Below are 21,233 nucleotides of genomic sequence, written 5' to 3'. Positions count from 1 at the left end.
GCAGGTCCACTGAATAGGCTACTAAATTCCAAGTTACATTATTTTAGTAAGTTCTCGTAGTGCTGGGTTGGAACAAAAAAGATTGTCCACCATGGGAGGGGTTCCCAAACTTTTTCACTCAGGCCCCCCTGCGCACGCGCAATGTCTATTTCTATGGGCACAAGCACTGTTCATGACACAAACCGTTCATGACACAAACTCTCCTCTTGTTGGAGGAGAGAACATTTTGCATGTTTAAAGCTTATTTCCTGCAATTCTACACATTTTGTCATGGGGTGCAGAGAAAATGTTCCAGTTTTAAAGCAAATGTTCTAGCAATTCTATACATTTTGCCATGTCTAATGTGTATTCATGTGATATTTGAGTGACTCGAACATCACTACAAAATCTATGGGCTAAAAAACCTAGCTAAAAAATGTTAGCTGACATGGGCTAGTTGATCTTGGGCTCCCGAGTGGCGCAGGCACTGCATCTCAGTGCTTGAGGCGTCACTACATACCCCCTGGTTCGATTCCAGGCTGTATCAAAACTGGCCGTGATTGGGAGTCCCACAGGCCGGCGCGCAATTGACCCAGTGTCGTCCGGGTTTGGCCGGTGTAGGCCGTCATTGTAAATAAGAATTTGTTCTTAACTGACTTGCCTAGTTAAATAAAGGTAAAATAAAAAAATAACATCTGGACATTTCTGACAAGTTATAAATAGCTCTCTTAAGGTATGCAATTACTGACATGACAAGAGGAATACTGATGATGCACTACCCAATTTTGAAATTTCACCTTGCGCATTACCTTCAGAACTTCCTTATACTGTACTGCCTATATTCATTGTTCATAAATCACTTGTTGACAAACATTTTATTTATGATAAATGGATAAAGGCATTTAGGTTGTCACTGTCCATAAGGTAATAAATAATAGCCTACTATTTAAATACACAATTTGTCATTCTGCTTTTTTTTCCTTAAAAGGATCAGACCCTTTTTTTCAATTTTCGCCTAAAATGACAGACCCAAATCTAACTGCCTGTAGCTCAGGACCTGAAGCAAGGATATGCATATTCTTGATACCATTTGAAAGGAAACACTTTTAAGTTTGTGGAAATGTGAAATTAATGTAGGAGAATATAACACATTAGATCTGGTAAAAGATAATACTGACAAAAAAACATGCATTTTCTATTGTTTTTTTCTTCCATCATCTTTGAAATGCGCAATTTAGATTTTGGCCACGAGATGACAGCAGTGTGTGTGCAAAGTTTCAGATTGATCCAGTGAAGCATTGCAATACTGGACTATTTTGTATAAAGTCTGCCCAAATGTGCTGAATTGGTCAGTTGATACATTTTCAAGTACATAACTATAGAGAACATACGAAAATTATATGGTAATACAAAATGTAAGTTTACATACTCCCAGGAATGTCATACATGATGGATCATTAGCTTATACACTAACTTTCACACATCTAGATGGCCGGGCGGGGTGGGTGTGGAGCCAGAGACAGCAACGGTTCAAACTGTAGAACCCAGTTCCTACATTTGAATATAAAAATGGATTTTATCAAACAAAACTATGCTACATTTTATCTCTGGGACCCTCAGGATGACAAATCAGAACAAGATTACTGAATGTAAGTACATTATTTACCTTTAGAGGTGAATGTATCAAACCAATTGCCGTGATACATTTTTTGTTGTTGTGCACTCTCCTCAAACAATAGCATGGTATTTCTTCACTTTAATAGCTACTGTAAATTGGACAGGGCAGTTACAGTTGAAGTCAGAAGTTTACATACACTTAGGTTGGAGTCATTAAAACTTGTTTTTCAACCACTCCACAAATTTCTTGTTAACAAACTATAGTTTTGGCAAGTCGGTTAGGACATCTACTTTGTGCATGACACAAGTAATTTTTCCAATAATTGTTTACAGACAGATTATTTCACTTATAATTCACTGTATCACAATTCCAGTGGGTCAGAAGTTAACATACACTAAGTTGACTGTGCCTTTAAACAGCTTGGAAAATTCCAGAAAATGATGTCATGGCTTTAGAAGCTTCTGATAGGCTAATTGACATCATTTGAGCCAATTGGAGGTGTACCTGTGGATGTATTTCAAGGCCTACCTTCAAACTCAGTGCCTCTTTGCTTGACATCGTGGGGAAATCAAAAGAAATCAGCCAAGACCGCAGAAAAAAAATTGTAGACCTCCACAAGTCTGGTTCATCCTTGGGAGAAATTCCCAAACGCCTGAAGGTACCACGTTCATCTGTACAAACAATAGTACGCAAGTATAAACACCATGGGACCACGCAGCCGTCATACCGCTCAGGAAGGAGGTGCTTTCTGTCTCCTAGAGCTGAACGTACTTTGGTGCGAAAAATGCAAATCAATCCCAGAACAACAGCAAAGGACCTTGTGAAGATGCTGGAGGAAACAGGTACAAAAGTATCTATATCCACAGTAAAACAAGTCCTATATCGACATAACCTGAACGGCCGCTCAGCAAGGAAGAAGCCACTGCTCCAAAACGGCCATAAAAAAGCCAGACTACGGTTTGCAACTGCACATGGGGACAAAGATCGTACTTTTTGGAGAAATGTCCTCTGGTCTGATGAAACAAAAATAGAACTGTTTGGCCATAATGACCTTCGTTATGTTTGGAGGAAAAAGGGTGGAGCTTGCAAGCCGAAGAACACCATCCCAACTGTAAAGCACGGGGGTGGCAGCATCATGCTGTGGGGGTGCTTTGCTGCAGGAGGGACTGGTGCACTTCACAAAATAGATGTGGATATATTGAAGCAACATCTCAAGACATCAGTCAGGAAGTTAAAGCTTGGTCGCAAATGGTTCTTCCAAATGGACAATGACCCCAAGCATACTTCCAAAGTTGTGGCAAATTGGCCTAAGGACAACAAAGTCAAGGTATTGGAGTGGCCATCACAAAGCCCTGACCTCAATCCTATAGAAAATGTGTGGGCAGAACTGAAAAAGCGTGTGCGAGCAAGGAGGCCTACAAAGCTGACTCAGTTACACCAGCTCTGTCAGGAGGTAAATCATTCTCTCTACTATTATTCCGACATTTTACATTCTTAAAATAAAGTGGTGATCCTAACTGACCTAAGACAGGGAATTTTTACTAGGTTTAAATGTCAGGAATTGTGAAAAACTGAGTTTAAATGTATTTGGCTAAGGTGTATGTAAACTTCCGACTTCAACTGTAGATTAACAAGAATGTAAGCTTTCTGCTCATATAAGACATGTTTATGTCCTGGAAGGTTTGCTGTTACTTACAACAGTCATGCTAATCACATTAGCTCAACCGTCCTGTATACGGGACACCGATCCCATAGAGGTTAAACCATGCATTATTTTGAGTAACAGTCAGGTAATGTAGATATTAGAAGAAGAGAGTGACTTTTGGCCTATATAGAACAAAGCTCATGTTCATGTTAAATATCAAAGGTAATCATCAAAGAGCCTGAGCTCAAACTGGAGGCAAGAGATGATGCAAGGATAGTGAAACAGGACTACTGCAGCAAATCAAAAAATTATGTTGTATTCTCATATCTGTCTAACATGCTGGCACCTGGCAAGTTCATATAGCTGATATATGATGATCGTTCTTAAACTAAGTTAATTAGTAAAAAAATATGAGGGATTAAGATCACTTTATTGGTCCGCTTTTAACCCAACCCCTCCGAAAGACACATGTATACAGGTTTTGGAGAGGTGCAGGGGGGCTGCCACACTGGGCGCTCAGGAAGCTGTTGTTGTGAGGGTTAAGTGCCTTTCTCAAGGGCACAACAGCAGGCAAATTGCAGCTAGGAATTTGATACCAGCAACCAATGGTTGCCAGCTCTTCCAGACAGTTTTTCCAGTCAGACCCGAGATTCGAAATGGCAATCCTCCGGCCGCTGGTTCACCTCTCTAACCGCCAGGCTACCTGCTGCTCGGTCATGTTGTCAACAAGGCAGCATGGTGCATCGTCCAGAAATATATACAACATCTCTTTTCCGTAAAATATATTTTTTATTTTTCAAACTAGTTTTCATTGGGAAGGCAGATAAAGCATTTTTGTCAAAAGCAATCACTTTGGCTGCATTTACACAGGCATCCCAATTCTGCCTGTGTAAACACAGAATCCTACTCATTACTCCACATGCTTAATCTAGCCTAGTCTGCCACTTTTGTTTTGAGCCGATTTGCCATGGGCTTTGAACAGGGAACCTGGTTTACGCTCCAGCCTGGTCTCATAGACTAGAAGTAACATTGTAAATGTAAATCCGGGACACTCAAATTAGTATGATATGTTACGTTTGGTATGGTTACATAAAACAGAGTATTACTTAACGCAAAAACAAAAGTAGGTTGGTTGGTCGGGAGTGGATAGGTGGGCGTATTATGCGAACGTCTATCAACCCAAAGGTTGCATGTTTGAATCTCATCATGGACAACTTTAGCTAATTAGCAACTTTGCAACTACTTACTACTTTTTAGCTACTTTACAACTACTTAGCATGTTAGCTAACCCTTCCCCTAACCTTAACCCTTTAACCTAACTCCTAACCTTGACCCTAACCCTAACCCCAAGCCTAGCTAGGTTGCCACCTAGCTCAATCAATCAATCAAATGTATTTATAAAGCCCTTTTTACATCAGCAGATGTCACAAAGTGCTATACAGAAACCCAGCCTAAAACCCCAAACAGCAAGCAATGCAGATGTAGAAGCACAGTGGCTGGGAAAAACTCCCTAGAAAGGCAGAAACCTAGGAAGAAACCTAGAGAGGAACCAGGCTCTGAGGGGTGGCCAACATTAGCTACAACAAATTGGAATTCTTAACATATCACATTTTTTGTAAATTTGTAACGTATTGTACGAATTGCAATTCGTAACATATTATTTTGCACTATAGCCTATTTATTGCCTTACCTCCATAACTTTCTATATTTTCTGTTGTATTTTTGACTTTATGTTTTGTTTTACCCCATATGTAACTCTGTGTTGTTGTTTTTATCGCACTGCTTTGCTTTATCTTGGCCAGGTCGCAGTTGTAAATGAGAACAATTCGTAAAATAAATACGAATTGTAATCCGTAACATATCATACTAAATCGATTATGGAGATCTACAAATTAATACATACCATACGAAACGTAACATATACTAATTGAGTGTCCCAGAATTGACATTTACTATGTTACATCTACCCCTGAGTCCAGGTTGCACGCTCAGGAAGCAGCCCAGTTCCAAAACGAATTCACTTTTCACTCGGTGAAACTCTTCCCACCGGAGTAACCCGGGACAGATAATCGAATCCCCTCAATGTTGCGCATTTTGCTTGGAGAGAAGACGCATGTAGCGGCCCACGTGACTAATTCCGGAAGCGACCTCTACATGACCAGCCTTTAGCTACACCAAATCTCTGCTCGCCCTTATCTCAAGTTCAGCTGACGTTGCTTGTTTGTGGTTGATGCCATTTTCATTTAGTTGGTAATTGTATGTCACTAATATGATGAATACGTTGACTTTGAAGGCTTTATTTGGTTGTAAATAACTATATACAGATTAGCAGCCGCAGACTACGTAATAGCACGCACACACAAACAAACATGAACACGATCATATCAGGCAGAGTGCGCAAATTAGTTTCTGCAACCTTGATACAACCTTGGATATTGCCGATTATTACCGCCCCAAAGGTAAGCAAACGATCAAAGTCTCAAGGAAGAAGTTTGACATGGTAAAAAAAAAATAACACTGTCTTGTGCATGTAAACAAGTTGTCGTTGGTTACAATGTTGCAACGGTAGCCTGCAAGTAAAATGTTGGGTTACAATGTTGCAAGGGTAGTTTGCAGGTTGGATTGTGGAGTGAGGATTTACTCCTACTCTATAGCATTGGGAGGAAGTGATTTTTACTCAGTGCTATAATAGTATTTTCCATTTGTAGGATGTATTCACTGCATTTGCATGAAGGAAATCTGTTTTGCTACCCTAAATCTGAAACTGTTGTCGTTACAGGTCCAGCTCTCCACTCTACCCACTGAGCCTGTCATCGCTGCCAAAAAGCCTTTCAAGGTGGAGCTTATAGGTGGAAAGCGTCACTCATGGTGCGCTTGTGGACACAGCAAGAAACAGGTGAAGGCACTACAATCATGCTTTACATTGGCCACCATGTGCCCATCGCTTTCAATGAAACAGGTTCATTGAATTCTGTCATGATCCGCTTGTTTGCGATGAAATGGAATTGGATCAGATTGGCTTTAGCATACCAAAGCAGCAGATTATTCAGGAATGACCACAAAATCTAGCAGCAGTAGCTAATTTAGCGTTAGAGGTCCTCAATCCCTGGCTTGTTTCTCCCGTCTTTCTGTCTTAGCCTTTCTGTGATGGAGCCCACAAGACTAAAGCCCAGGGCCTGATACCTCTGCGCTTCGTCCCTGAGAAGGACTCCAAAGCTTGGCTGTGTGGCTGCAAGTACACCGCTAACCCACCATACTGCGACGGCACTCACAAGCAGGAATTCATCCAGTCTGCCCTGCTCCCAGTGAACACACACTCCTGAATGGATAGGAGCTGATTGTTTTTGTCCAATTCACTGTGGTGTGGGTCCTCTGAGTTCTGGTCCTGGAGATGGAGGACCAGAATCACTGGTTCAGAAGGTAGCGCTAGCAATTGGGTGATTGACAGCGAACAGATGACATATACATATCTGACATACTGTGACATGCTTAGATCTGATGTGAAAAGATCTGATGTGATTGGTCAAAAGACCAATTAGTGGGAAAAAAAATTCAGAATTGAGCTGCCTGTCTAAACGCAGTCTTAGGGCCCTCATTAGTATATCATGGGAAACCATTGTTTTCCACTCTGGGCTTAGCACTTGCTTTGAACAAATCTCCCCACGTCATTCATACAAGATTTGCATGACATAAGAGCTCTGTGAACAACTCAATTAAGGGTTCATCCCATGATAAGCAATCTGCAAAGTGATACTTGTAATGGGGCAATTACACAATAACAGAATTATGCTGAGATTCAGATATTTCACTTTAAAATGTGTCAAGCCAAAACCAATAATTACAAAGTTAAACAAACCATACAACTTCATGCACAAGGACTAGTTTTAACAATTTCCACAGAACATTTTACAAAAACACATTTACTTGAACAGTGCAGATGCAAAGTTTGGTAACAGAATTACAGTTTGTACCGTCATTCTTTGCAATCATTGGTTATTGTTTGGCTTATATTTAAAAGTGAAAAATCAGTCTCAGCATCATTCTGTTACTGTGGAATTGCCCTGTGTGGTATGCACTGGGTGCTTCTGTAAATGTTTGAAATTGTGATGTTTCATTTTAATGCTCAGCTAATGATACGCACAAGTATTGTGATGGACTGTTTCTCAAAATCAAGAATTGTAATAGAACACTAAATCTTAGGCTTGCTGTGAGATGAATTGTTTAAGATGTATTTTTATAGCTCTAAAAACGGAGTATTATTCCCTCCATGATGTATTCTTCTGTCTGTGTTGAAATTAAAACAATCAAATGTATTTTTATTTTTTACTTTCCCTTAGCTCTGAATTACAGTCACATTTTGCCATGTTATATCCTCTGTTCACTTATGCAGAAATGCAATGTTTCAACCTAAAACATCTGCATTGAAGTCATGAAAATCCACAGATTCTTTGGAGAGTTGCCATGGATCCCAACTTAAAATCAAGTTAAACATTCCTAAATAGATGCACGATCATAATATATGCTTTAAAGTTCTGCTACTCATGAATTGTTGTTGATAGCAATTTAACAGATGTCTATGTATTAAAGGTCCAAATGTAGACTTATTACAGGAGCAAGTTGTGACATTTGAACTACTTCAAGAATATATCCATAAAACTAATCAGAATGGGACACTGGACTCAAAACCAAGTAAGTCAACTTTTTTAATGACCTAAACATGCACATATGGCTGATATTTTAAAATAATATAATTGAATGGTCAAAATATACATTGAGGGAATGTCAAAAGTGTATGAAAATACATGGTCAGATATACAATTCCCTTTGAGCTAATTGATGTGAGAACAGGTACTGATATGTAATGTTGACAAACATGTACGGTAAGCTACGTTTTTCAGACAATTGTAGTGCTGCTTGAGGCTTGATAAATATAATGGCTTTTCTAATGTCAAAGCACAGGGAAGTTCAGTACTCATATACTGTGGTCTGTATTTCACTCAAAGAAAGTGCATCAAACGTTAAGTACATATCTATTGTCCTTGGTGATTGGGGCCATTACCAGTTGAAAGTACTGCATCTATCTACATACACCAGAGTTATTATATACAGTATGACTGACGGCAAGAAGACAGATCTTGCCTTTTTATTTCTAGTTTATATATATATATATATACAGTGGGGAGAACAAGTATTTGATACACTGCCGATTTTGCAGGTTTTCCTACTTACAAAGCATGTAGAGGTCTGTAATTTTTATCATAGGTACACTTCAACTGTGAGAGACGGAATCTAAAACAAAAATCCAGAAAATAACGTATGACTTTTAAGTAATTAATTAGCATTTTATTGCATGACATAAGTATTTGATCACCTACCAACCAGTAAGAATTCCGGCTCTCACAGACCTGTTAGTTTTTCTTTAAGAAGCCCTCCTGTTCTCCACTCATTACCTGTATTAACTGCACCTGTTTGAACTCGTTACCTGTATAAAAGACACCTGTCCACACACTCAATCAAACAGATTCCAACCTCTCCACAATGGCCAAGACCAGAGAGCTGTGTAAGGACATCAGGGATAAAATTGTAGACCTGCACAAGGCTGGGATGGGCTACAGGACAATAGGCAAGCAGCTTGGTGAGAAGGCAACAACTGTTGACGCAATTATTTGAAAATGGAAGAAGTTCAAGATGACGGTCAATCCCCCTCGGTCTGGGGCTCCATGCAAGATTTCACCTCGTGGGGCATCAATGATCATGAGGAAGGTGAGGGATCAGCCCAGAACTACACGGCAGGACCTGGTCAATGACCAGAAGAGAGCTGGGACCACAGTCTCAAAGAAAACCATTAGTAACACACTACACCGTCATGAATTAAAATCCTGCAGCGCACGCAAGGTCCCCCTGCTCAAGCCAGCGCATGTCCAGGCCCGTCTGATGTTTGCCAATGACCATCTGGATGATCCAGAGGAGGAATGGGAGAAGGTCATGTGGTCTGATGAGACAAAAATAGAGCTTTTTGGTCTAAACTCCACTCGCCGTGTTTGGAGGAAGAAGAAGGATGAGTACAACCCCAAGAACACCATCCCAACCGTGAAGCATGGAGGTGGAAACATCATTCTTTGGGGATGTTTTTCTGCAAAGGGGACAGGACGACTGCACCGTATTGAGGGGAGGATGGATGGGGCCATGTATCGCGAGATCTTGGCCAACAACCTCCTTCCCTCAGTAAGAGCATTGAAGATGGGTCGTGGCTGGGTCTTCCAGCATGACAACAACCCGAAACACACAGCCAGGGCTACTAAGGAGTGGCTCCATAAGAAGCATCTCAAGGTCCTGGAGTGGCCTAGCCAGTCTCCAGACCTGAACCCAATAGAACATCTTTGGAGGGAGCTGAAAGTCCGTATTGCCCAGCGACAGCCCCGAAACCTGAAGGATCTGGAGAAGGTCTGTATGGAGGAGTGGGCCAAATTCTGCTGCAGTGTGTGCAAACCTCGTCAAGACCTACAGGAAACGTATGATCTCTGTAATTGCAAACAAAGGTTTCTGTACCAAATATTAAGTTCTGCTTTTCTGATGTATCAAATACTTATGTCATGCAATAAAATGCAAATTAATTACTTAAAAATCATACAATGTGATTTTCTGGATTTTTGTTTTAGATTCCGTCTCTCACAGTTGGAAGTGTACCTATGATAAAATGACAGACCTCTACATGCTTTGTAAGTAGGAAAGCCTGCAAAATCAGCAGTGTATCAAATACTTGTTCTCCCCACTGTGTGTATATATATATATTACTACCAGTCAAAAGTTTGGACACCTACTCATTCAAGGGTTTTTCTTTATTTTTACATTGTAGAATGAAATAACACATGGAATCATGTAGTAACCAAATAAGTGTTAAACAAATCAAAATATATTTTATATTAGAGATTTTTCAAATAGCCACCCTTTGCCTTGATGACAACTTTGCACACTCTTGGCATTCTCTCAACCAGCTTCATGAGGTAATCACCTGGAATGCATTAAAATTAACAGGTGTGCCTTAAGTTCATTTGTGGAATTTATTTCCTTCTTAATGCATTTGAGCCAATCAGTTGTGTTGTGAAAAGGTTGGGGGGGTATACAGAAGATGGCCCTATTTAATAACACACAAGTCCAAGAGAACAGCGTGAAGTATGGGAATAGTAGAGCTAGTCCACCTAAAAGACAATCCATATTATGGCAAGAACAGCTAAAATGAGCAAAGAGAAATGACAGTCCATCATTACTTTAACATATGAAGGTCAGTCAATACGGAACATTTCAATAACTTTGAAGGTTTCTTCAAGTGCAGTCGCAAAAACCATCAAGCGCTATGATAAAACTGGCTCTCATGAGGACCGCCACAGGAATGGAAGACCCAGAGTTACCTCTGCTGCAGAGGATAAGTTAGAGTTACCAGCCTCAGAAATGGCAGCCCAAATAAATGCTTCACAGAGTTCAAGTAACAGACACATCTCAACATCAACTGTTCAGAGGGGACTGTGTGAATCAGGCCTTCATGGTCGAATTGCTGCAAAGAAACCACTACTAAAGGACACTAATAAGAAGAAGAGACATGCTTGGGCCAAGAAACACGAGCAATGGACATTAGACCGGTGGAAATTTGTCCTTTGGTCTGGAGTCCAAATGTGAGATTTTTGGTTCAAACCGCCGTGTCTTTGTGAGACGCATGAGTAGGTGAACGGATGATCTCCGCATGTGTGGTTCCCACCGTGAAGCAAGGAGGAGGCGAGGTTATGGTGTGGGGGTGCTTTGCTGGTGACACTGTCTGTGATTTTTTTCGAATTCAAGGCACACTTAACCAGCATGGCTACCACAGCATTCTGCAGCGATCCGCCATCCCATCTGGTTTGGGCTTAATGGGACTATCATTTGTTTTTCAACAGGACAATGACCCAACACACCTCCAGGCTGTGTAAGGGCTATTTGACCAAGAAGGAGAGTGATGGAGTGCTGCATCAGATGACCTGGCCTCCACAATCCCCCAACCTCAACCCAATTGAGATGGTTTGGGATCAGTCAGACGGCAGAAGGAAGGAAAAGCAGCCAACAAGTGCTCAGCATATGTGGGAACTCCCTCAAGACTGTTAGAAAAGCATTTCAGTTGAAGCTGGTTGAGAGAATGTCTAGAGTGTGCAAAGCTGTCATCAAGGCAAAGGGTGGCTATATGAAGAATGTCAAATATAAAATATATACACTTTTTTGGTTACTACATGATTCCATGTGTTATTTCATAGTTTTGATGTCTTCAAAATTAAGAAAAACCCTTGAGTTAGTGTGTCCAAACTTTTGACTGGTACTAATATATATATATATATATATACAGTGGGGGAAAAAAGTATTTAGTCAGCCACCAATTGTGCAAGTTCTCCCACTTAAAAAGATGAAGAGGCCTGTAATTTTCATCATAGGTACCGTCAACTATGACAGACAAATTGAGATTTTTTTCCAGAAAAATCACATTGTAGGATTTCAATGAATTTATTTGCAAATTATGGTGGAAAATAAGTATTTGGTCACCTACAAACAAACAAGATTTTTGGCTCTCACAGACCTGTAACTTCTTCTTTAAGAGGCTCCTCTGTCCTCCACTCGTTACCTGTATTAATGGCACCTGTTTGAACTTGTTATCAGTATAAAGACACCTGTCCACAACCTCAAACAGTCACACTCCAAACTCCACTATGGCCAAGACCAAAAGACCTGTCAAAGGACACCAGAAACAAAATTGTAGACCTGCACCAGGCTGGGAAGACTGAATCTGCAATAGGTAAGCAGCTTGGTTTGAAGAAATCAAATGTGGGAGCAATTATTAGGAAATGGAAGACATACAAGACCACTGATAATCTCCCTCGATCTGGGGGCTCCACGCAAGATCTCACCCCGTGGGGTCAAAATGATCACAAGAACGGTGAGAAAAAAATCCCAGAACCACACGGGGACCTAGTGAATGACCTGCAGAGAGCTGGGACCAAAGTAACAAGCCTACCATCGTAACACACTCACACGCCAGGGACTCAATCCTGCAGTGCCAGACGTGTCCCCCTGCTTAAGCCAGTACATGTCCAGGCCCGTCTGAAGTTTGCTAGAGTGCATTTGGATGATCCAGAAGAGGATTGGGAGAATGTCATATGGTCAGATGAAACCAAAATAGAACTTTTTGGTAAAAACTCAACTTCGTCCGTGTTTGGAGGACAAAGAATGCTGAGTTGCATCCAAAGAACACCATACCTACTTTGAAGCATGGGGTGGAAACATCATGCTTTGGGGCTGTTTTTCTGCAAAGGGACCAGGACGACTGATCCGTGTAAAGGAAAGAATGAATGGGGCCATGTATCGTGAGATTTTGAGTGAAAACCTCCTTCCATCAGCAAGGGCATTGAAGATGAAATGTGGCTGGGTCTTTCAGCATGACAATGATCCCAAACACACCGCCCGGCAACGAAGGAGTGGCTTCCTAAGAAGCATTTCAAGGTCCTGGAGTGGCCTAGCCAGTCTCCAGATCTCAACCCCATAGAAAATCTTTGGGGGGAGTTGAAAGTCCGTGTTGCCCAGCGACAGCCCCAAAACATCACTGCTCTAGAGGAGATCTGCATGGAGGACTGGGCCAAAATACCAACAACAGTGTGTGAAAACCTTGTGAAGACTTACAGAAAACGTTTGACCTGTGTCATTGCCAACAAAGGGTATATAACAAAGTATTGAGAAACTTTTGTTATTGACCAAATACTTATTTTCCACCATAATTTGCAAATAAATTCATTAAAAATCCTACAATGTGATTTTCTGGATTTTTTTTCTCATTTTGTCTGTCATAGTTGACGTGTACCTATGATAAAAATTACAGGCCTCTCTCATCTTTTTAAGTGGGAGAACTTGCACAATTGGTGGCTGACTAAATACTTTTTTCCCCCACTGTATATATATATATATATATAGATAGATAGACATTCGCATTGCAATGCCATTCAGCATTTTGTCAAAATGTATATTTAAAAGCCAAATTAACTTGGGGGAATCGGAGAACCGACTGCATATTATACAGTTACAAAACAATTACAATATCCTGTATAAAAGATACTCTATATACATGACCATGTAGGCACGAATGCTCACATTGGATACATACTGTACATTTTGTATGCATGTTTTACTCTAACACACAGTCACACACATTGAAATGAAATGTCTATTTGGCTGCACTTGACAGTCTTTTTGCTGATCACAATTTCCCTCTCCCTCAGTACTCTCTTGGCAGACTTTCTCCTTGTCTGTCCCATTTGTCCATTGAGGGGCTACTCTCTGACATTTTGGGGCAATTCCATTCCATTCTCCATGTTTCTGGGATGTATCAGATTTAGGTTGGGGTGGTACAGCCCCTTTGTCCCCCCTAGTCTCAGTCGCCCTCCATTGCTTTTGCCGTTGGCGTTCACCTTGCAGGCGTTGCTCCCTGACTTGGAGGCTAGAGGAGCCGTTGAGTGCCATTGGGTCCTGTGGTACCGCTGGGGCTCTGAAGGGTAGAGGGTTGGCCTCGGAGGGCAGGGCTGGGCAGGGTGGAGGCTTTGGGGGCCTGACCGGCCGGGCTCAGGGTCTTGTCACTGTGGGAGTCGCTCTCAGAGGTGGGGCTAGTGTTGACACCGTCGGAGTGGGCCTGGGCAGCACCCTGGGACAGCCTTCGACGCTTCCGGGTGGGCTTCACCCAGTACTGCAGGGGGAGGGGGCCATTCTGCAAAAAGAGTCACAGAGAGAGGATGAGAACTCTCCAGACACGTGAAAGATCACTCAGATCCTAGGATCTAGCCACGTAGATGTCACGTAGATGTGGTCCTCTGTAGCTCAGCTGGTAGAGCACGGCGCTTGTAACGCCAAGGTAGTGGGTTCGATTCCCGGGACCACCCATACACAAAAAAATGTATGCACGCATGACTGTAAGTCGCTTTGGATAAAAGCGTCTGCTAAATGGCATATTATAATTATTATTATTATTATTAGTAGTAGTAAAATTGGGATTAGGGTTGGAAATGACAACTGAAGCTTGGTAAGTGTTGGTGTTATAGCCAGTGTGTCAATTGGCACTTACACGTCGCCAAGAATACATGTAGGCAATATCCATCAGCGTGTAGTAGTCCTTTAAGGGCTCATCAGCGTACAGCACTTCAATCTGTCAAGGTAGAGAGCACTATTACAGATTAATAACACAGTCCAAGAGAACAGCGTGAAGTATGGGAATAGTAGAGCTAGTCCACCTAAGCGAAAGCATGCATGATCTAATGTATAGGAATGCAGCTTGTAACTAAAATACAGTATTGAGACAAAGTTGTTGTTGGTGTATACTAGAGCTTTCTATGGAGTTGTGAGGCGATGCTGTGCAGCCTGTAGGAATTACCCGTAAGGTGTTTGGAATGTCCATCTTGCTACGCAGGAACTTGGCTAAGTGCAGGACTGTCATGGCTGCCGGGCATTGCAGGAAGCGCTTGCTGTTGGTCTGGAAATGAAGAGAACGGTACGCGTGGTTTGAACAGATTTATAACTAGAGGGTAAGGGCAGGACACAATATGAAAGGTCCTGTATGGCTCAGTTGGTAGAGCATGGCGCTTGCAATGTATGCACGCATGACTAAGTTGCTTTGGATAAAAGCGTATGCTAAATGGCATTCATTATTATTTAGAAAGTGTGGATGAGAAATTGACGTTAGCGTTTGCATGTATATTGGGTTAGTATTTTATGGTTGAATCACTCACATTGTCTCCTTCTGTATCCACAGGTTGTGTGTCACTTCTATAGGCAAATAGAAAAACAACATGGGTTAAGATGAGCATAGCTTTGTTTTGAACTGCTTTTTTTACCCATCTTTCTGTTAACAAACTTATTAGCACGTAGCGATACAGCACTATTGTAACCTATAATTTGCTCTGTTCTATACTATAGGAAACAGAAACATCCTATCTAATTGGTTGCATGAAAAAGATTGAGATCACACATTCTAGAACGTACTTATTCTTCTCATGGAACTGAATGGAGAGACTGATGATTTCATCTTCTGCAATAATAGTTGGCTCCTCCACAACTTCTCCTGGCTCCAGGTGTTGGTTTTCCTGGTTTGTGTAGAAGTCTCGCCTTCGTTTCATCTCATCTGATGTAAACAAAACAATAGAAGTCATTAGAGTGAAAGACATTGGCACATGTCCGCTTTAAATTATTAAAAGGGGGCAACTGTTCATGGGCAAAGTCTCAAACAGGCTTATTATACTGTAATTAGCACTAAATTAGCTCCTTGTAAAATACTGCAATGTACACTGAGCAAAAATATAAACGGAACATGTAATGTGTTGGTCCCATTTTTCATGAACTGAAATAAAAGATCCCAGAAATGTTCCATACGCACAAAAACCTTATTTCTCTTAAATGTTGTGCACACATTTGTTTACATCCCTGTTAGTAAGCATTTCTCCTTTGCCAAGATAATCCCTCCACCTGACAGGTGTGGCATATCAAGAAGCGGATTAAACAGCATGATCATTACACAAGTACACCTTGTGCTGGGGACAATAAAAGGCCACTGTAAAATGTGCAGTTTTGTCACACAACACAATGCCACAGATGTCTCAAGTTTTGATGGAGCGTGCAATTGGCATGCTGACTGCAGGAATGTCCAACAGAGCTGTTGCCAGAGAATTGAACGTTAATTTCTACCATAAGCTGCCTCCAACATTGTTTTAGAGAATTTGGCAGTACGTCCAACAGATTACAACCTCTCACTTTCGGTTATTTGAAAATGAAATAATCTCCAAAATATCGCTATTTTTAAAACAAGCCATAGACAGTTGGTTGTAATTTCAGTTTAATCCACCAGAAAAGACTGAACAAATATTACAACAAATATTATGGTTAAACTCAAATATACTAATTGATCAAATAAACATTTTTGGAGGAAACAGTATAATCTTTGTAAATTATATCATAAATAGGACTGGTGGAGTTATGTCACACATGCAGCTAACAAAAATATATGGAAATGTCTGCTCTATCCAAAATTACAACCAACTAATTGCAACATTACCGCAAAAATGGAAGAGGGAGAAAGTAAAGAACCCGTCTGTCGGCCCTGCATTAAAGACCAAAATTGGTTAAAGAAAATTGTGATAAAAAGTATACCAGTTTAATTTAAGGACCAAAAAATGGACAGCTGTGCCATACAGATGGCAAAATAGTTGGGAAGAGATTTTCTATGTACTGATTCTATGGCACATGGTTTATGAACTGATACACAAAATGACACCGGATTCAAAACTTTTGAGTTTTTCCCATTTAAATTATTATACACAATTCTTGCAAACAATAGTATGATATATATATATATATATATATATACACACACACACACACACACTACCGTTCGAAAGTTTGGGGTCACTTAGTTTTCCTTGTTTTCGAAAGAAAAGCAATTTTTTGTGCATTAAAATAACATCAAATTGATCAGAAATACAGTGTAGACATTGTTCATGTTGTAAATGGCTATTGTAGCTGGAAACGGCTGATTTTTTATGGAATATCTACATAGGCGTACAGAGGCCCATTATCCGCAACCATCAGTCCTGTGTTCCAATGGCACCTTGTGTTTGCTAATCCATGTTTATCATTTTAAAAGGCTAATTAATCATTAGAAAACCCTTTTGCAATTATGTTAGCACAGCTGAAAACAGTTGTGCTGATTAAAGAAGCAATAAAACTGGCCTTCTTGAGACTAGTTGAGTATCTGGAGCATCAGCAATTGTGGGTTCGATTACAGAATCAAAATGGCCAGAAACAAAGAACCTTCTTCTGAAACTTGTCAGTCTATTCTTGTTCGGAGAAATGAAGGCTATTCCATGCGAGAAATTGCCAAGAAACGGAAGATCTCGTACAACGCTGTGTACTACTCCCTTCACAGAACAGCGCAAACTGGCTCTAACCAGAATAGAAAGAGGACTGGGAGGCCCCGGTGCACAACTGAGCAAGAGGACAAATACATTAGTGTCTAGTTTGAGAAACAGACGCCTCACAGGTCCTCAACTGGCAGCTTCATTAAATAGTACCCGCAAAACACCAGTCTCAACGTCAACAGTGAAGAGGCGACATGGGATGCTGACCTTCTAGGCAGAGTTGCAAAGAAAAAGCCATATCTCAGACTGGCCAATAAAAAGAAAAGATTAAGATGGGCAAAAGAACACAGACACTGGACAGAGGAAGATTGGAAAAAAGTTATGGACAGACAAATCGAAGTTTGAGGTGTTCGAATCACAAAGAAGAACATTTGTGAGACGCAGACCAAATGAAAAGATGTTGGAGGAGTGCTTGATGCCATCTGTCAAGCATGGTGGATGCAATGTGATGGTCTGGGGGTGCTTTGGTTGTGGTTAAGTGGGAGATTTGTACAGGGTAAAAGGGATCTTGAAGAAGGAAGGCTATCACTCCATTTTGCAACGCCATGCCATACCCTGTGGACGGCTCTCGATTGGAGCCAATTTCCTCCTACAACCGGACAATGACCCAAAGCACAGCTCCAAACTATGCAATAACTATTTAGTGAAGAAGCAGTCAGCTGGTATCCTGTCTATAATGGAGTGGCCAGCACAGTCACCGGATCTCAACCCTATTGAGCTGTTGTGGGACCAGCTTGACCATATGGTACGTAAGAAGTGCCCATCAAGCCAATCCAACTTGTAGGAGGTGCTTCAGGAAGCATGGGGTGAAATCTCTTCAGATTACCTCAACAAACTGACAACTAGAATGACAAAGGTCTGCAAGGCTGTAATTGCTGCAAATGGAGGATTCTTTGACAAAAGCAACGTTTTTGAAGGACACAATTATTATTTCAATTAAAAATCATTATTTCTAACCTTGTCAATGACTACATTTCCTATGCATTTTGCTATATTTCCTATTCAAACTCATTTCATGTATGTTTTCATGGACCCCAAACTTTTGAACGGTAGTGTGTATATATACAGTTGAAGTCGGAAGTTTACATACACTTAGGTTGTAGTCATTAAAACTTGTTTTTCAACCACTCCACAAATTTCTTGTTAACAAACTATAGTTTTGGCAAGTCGGTTAGGACATCTACTTTGTGCATGACACAAGTAATCTTTCCAACAATTGTTTACAGACAGATTATTTCACTTATAATTCACTGTATCACAATTCCAGTGGGTCAGAAGTTTACATACACTAAGTTGACTGTGCCTTTCAACAGCTTGGGAAATTCCAGAAAATGATGTCACGGCTTTAAAAGCTGATAGGCTAATTGACATTTGAATCAATTGGAGGTGTACCTGTGTATGTATTTCAAGGCCTACCTTCAAACTCAGTGCCTCTTAGCTTGACATCTTGGGAAAATCAAAAGAAATCAACCAAGACCTCAGAAAAAAATATGTAGACCCCAACAAGTCTGGTTCATCCTTGGGAGCAATTTCCAAACGCCTGAAGGTACCACCTTCATCTGTACAAACAACAGTACGCAAGTATAAACACCATGGGACCACGCAGCCATCATATCGCTCAGGAAGGAGAAGCGTTCTGTCTCCTAGAGATGAATGTACTTTGGTGCGAAAAGTGCAAATCAATCCCAGAACAGCAGCAAAGGATCTTGTGAAGATGCTGGAGGAAACAGGTACAAAAGTATCTATATCCACAGTAAAACAAGTCCTTTATCGACATGACCTGAAAGGCCGCTCAGCAAGGAAGAAGCCACTGCTCCAAAACCGCCATAAAAAAGCCAGACCACGGTTTGCAACTGCACATGGGGACAAAGATCGTACTTTTTGGAGAAATGTCCTCTGGTCTGATGAAACAAAAATAGAACTGTTTGGCCATAATGACCATCGTTATGTTTGGAGGAAAAAGGGGGTAACTTGCAAGCCGAAGAACACCATCCCAACCGTGAAACACGGGGGTGGCAGCATCATGCTGTGGGGGTGCTTTGCTGCAGGAGGGACTGGTGTACTTCACAAAATAGATGGCATCATGAGGAAGGAAAATTATGTGGATATATTGAAGCAACATCTCAAGACATCAGTCAGGAAGTTAAAGCTTGGTCGCAAATGGGTCTTCCAAATGGACAATGACCCTAAGCATACTTCCAAAGTTGTGGCAAAATGGCTTAAGGACAACAAAGTCAAAGTTTTGGAGTGGCCATCACAAAGCCCTGACCTCAATCCTATAGAAAATGTGTGGGCAGAACTGAAAAAGCGTGTGCGAGCAAGGAGGCCTACAAACCTGACTCAGTAACACCAGCTCTGTCAGGAGGAATGGGCCAAAATTCACCCAACTTATTGTGGGAAGTTTGTGGAAGGCTATCCGAAACATTTGACCCAAGTTAAACAATTTAAAGGCAATGTTACCAAATACTAATTGAGTGTATGTAAACTTCTGACCCACTGGGAATGTGTTGAAATAAATAAAAGCTTAAATAAATAATTCTCTCTACTATTATTCTGACATTTCACATTCTTAAAATAAAGTGGTGATCCTAACTGACCTAGAACAGGGAATTTTTACTAGGATTAAATGTCAGGAATTGTGAAAAACTGAGTTTAAATGTATTTGGCTAAGGTGTATGTAAACTTCTGACTTCAACTGTATACAGTGGGGGAAAAAAGTATTTAGTCAGCTTAAAAAGATGAGAGGCCTGTAATTTTCATCATAGGTACACGTCAACTATGACAGACAAAATGAGGGGAAAAAATCCAGAAAATCACATTGTAGGATTTTTAATGAATTTATTTGCAAATTATGGTGGAAAATAAGTATTTGGTCACCTACAAACAAGCAAGATTTCTGGCTCTCACAGACCTGTAACTTCTTCTTTAAGAGGCTCCTCTGTCCTCCACTCGTTACCTGTATTAATGGCACCTGTTTGAACTTGTTATCAGTATAAAATACACCTGTCCACAACCTCAAACAGTCACACTCCAAACTCCACTATGGCCAAGACCAAAGAGCTGTCAAAGGACACCAGAAACAAATTGTAGACCTCACAAGGCTGGGAAGACTGAATCTGCAATAGGTAAGCAGCTTGGTTTGAAGAAATCAACTGTGGGAGCAATTATTGGAAATGGAAGACATACAAGACCACTGATAATCTCCTCGATCTGGGGCTCCACGCAAGATCTCACCCCACGTGGGGTCAAAATGATCACAAGAACGGTGAGCAAAAATCCCAGAACCACCACGGGGGGACCTAGTGAATGACCTGCAGAGAGCTGGGACCAAAGTAACAAAGCCTACCATCAGTAACACACTACGCCGCCAGGAACTCAAATCCTGCAATGCCAGACATGTCCCCCTGTTAAAGAAACCAGTACTGTCGGCCCGTCTGAAGTTTGCTAGAGTGCATTTGGATGATCCAGAAGAGGATTGGGAGAATGTCATATGGTCAGATGAAACCAAAATAGAACTTTTGGTAAAAACTCAACTCGTTGTGTTTGGAGGACAAAGAATGCTGAGTTGCATCCAAAGAACACCATACCTACTGTGAAGCATGGGGGGTGGAAACATCATGCTTTGGGGCTGTTTTTCTGCAAAGGGACTAGGACTGACTGATCCGTGTAAAGGAAAGAATGAATGGGGCCATGTATCGTGAGATTTTTGAGTGAAAACCTCCTTCCCATCAGCAAGGGCATTGAAGATGAAACGTGGCTGGGTCTTTCAGCATGACAATGATCCCAAACACACCGCCCGGGCACGAAGGAGTGGCTTCGTAAGAAGCATTTCAAGGTCCTGGAGTGGCCTGGCCAGTCTCCAGATCTCAACCCCATAGAAAATCTTTGGAGGAGTTGAAAGTCCGTGTTGCCCAGCGACAGCCCCAAAACATCACTGCTCTAGAGGAGATCTACATGGAGAATGGGCCAAAATACCAGCAACAGTGTGTGAAGACTTACAGAAAACGTTTGACCTGTGTCATTGCCA

The 21,233-nt window shown here is 41.2% G+C and overlaps 2 protein-coding genes across 2 annotated transcripts; one reads left to right on the top strand and one right to left on the bottom strand.

Annotated features, from left to right (window-relative positions):
• The first annotated feature begins 5,365 nt into the window (after positions 1-5,365).
• On the top strand, positions 5,366-6,945 carry LOC121532833 (CDGSH iron-sulfur domain-containing protein 3, mitochondrial). The gene is made up of 3 exons (XM_041838626.2): positions 5,366-5,701; positions 6,022-6,138; positions 6,380-6,945. The coding sequence occupies exons 1-3, from the start codon at positions 5,612-5,614 to the stop codon at positions 6,563-6,565; spliced, it is 393 nt and encodes a 130-aa protein (XP_041694560.1). The 5' UTR covers positions 5,366-5,611; the 3' UTR covers positions 6,566-6,945.
• A 6,801-nt stretch (positions 6,946-13,746) lies between these two features.
• Positions 13,747-15,437, bottom strand: LOC123481156 (polycomb complex protein BMI-1-like). The gene is made up of 5 exons (XM_045219536.1): positions 15,279-15,437; positions 15,026-15,062; positions 14,671-14,769; positions 14,365-14,445; positions 13,747-14,010 (listed from the first exon to the last, which is right to left on the bottom strand). The coding sequence occupies exons 1-5, from the start codon at positions 15,410-15,412 to the stop codon at positions 13,747-13,749; spliced, it is 615 nt and encodes a 204-aa protein (XP_045075471.1). The 5' UTR covers positions 15,413-15,437.
• Positions 15,438-21,233: the final 5,796 nt, after the last annotated feature.

Source organism: Coregonus clupeaformis, unplaced genomic scaffold (genome assembly GCF_020615455.1).
Source record: "Coregonus clupeaformis isolate EN_2021a unplaced genomic scaffold, ASM2061545v1 scaf2448, whole genome shotgun sequence".
Lineage (NCBI taxonomy): Eukaryota > Metazoa > Chordata > Actinopteri > Salmoniformes > Salmonidae > Coregonus > Coregonus clupeaformis.
The sequence above is the reverse complement of the archived record's forward strand: the minus strand, read 5'-3'. Positions and strand labels throughout refer to the sequence as shown.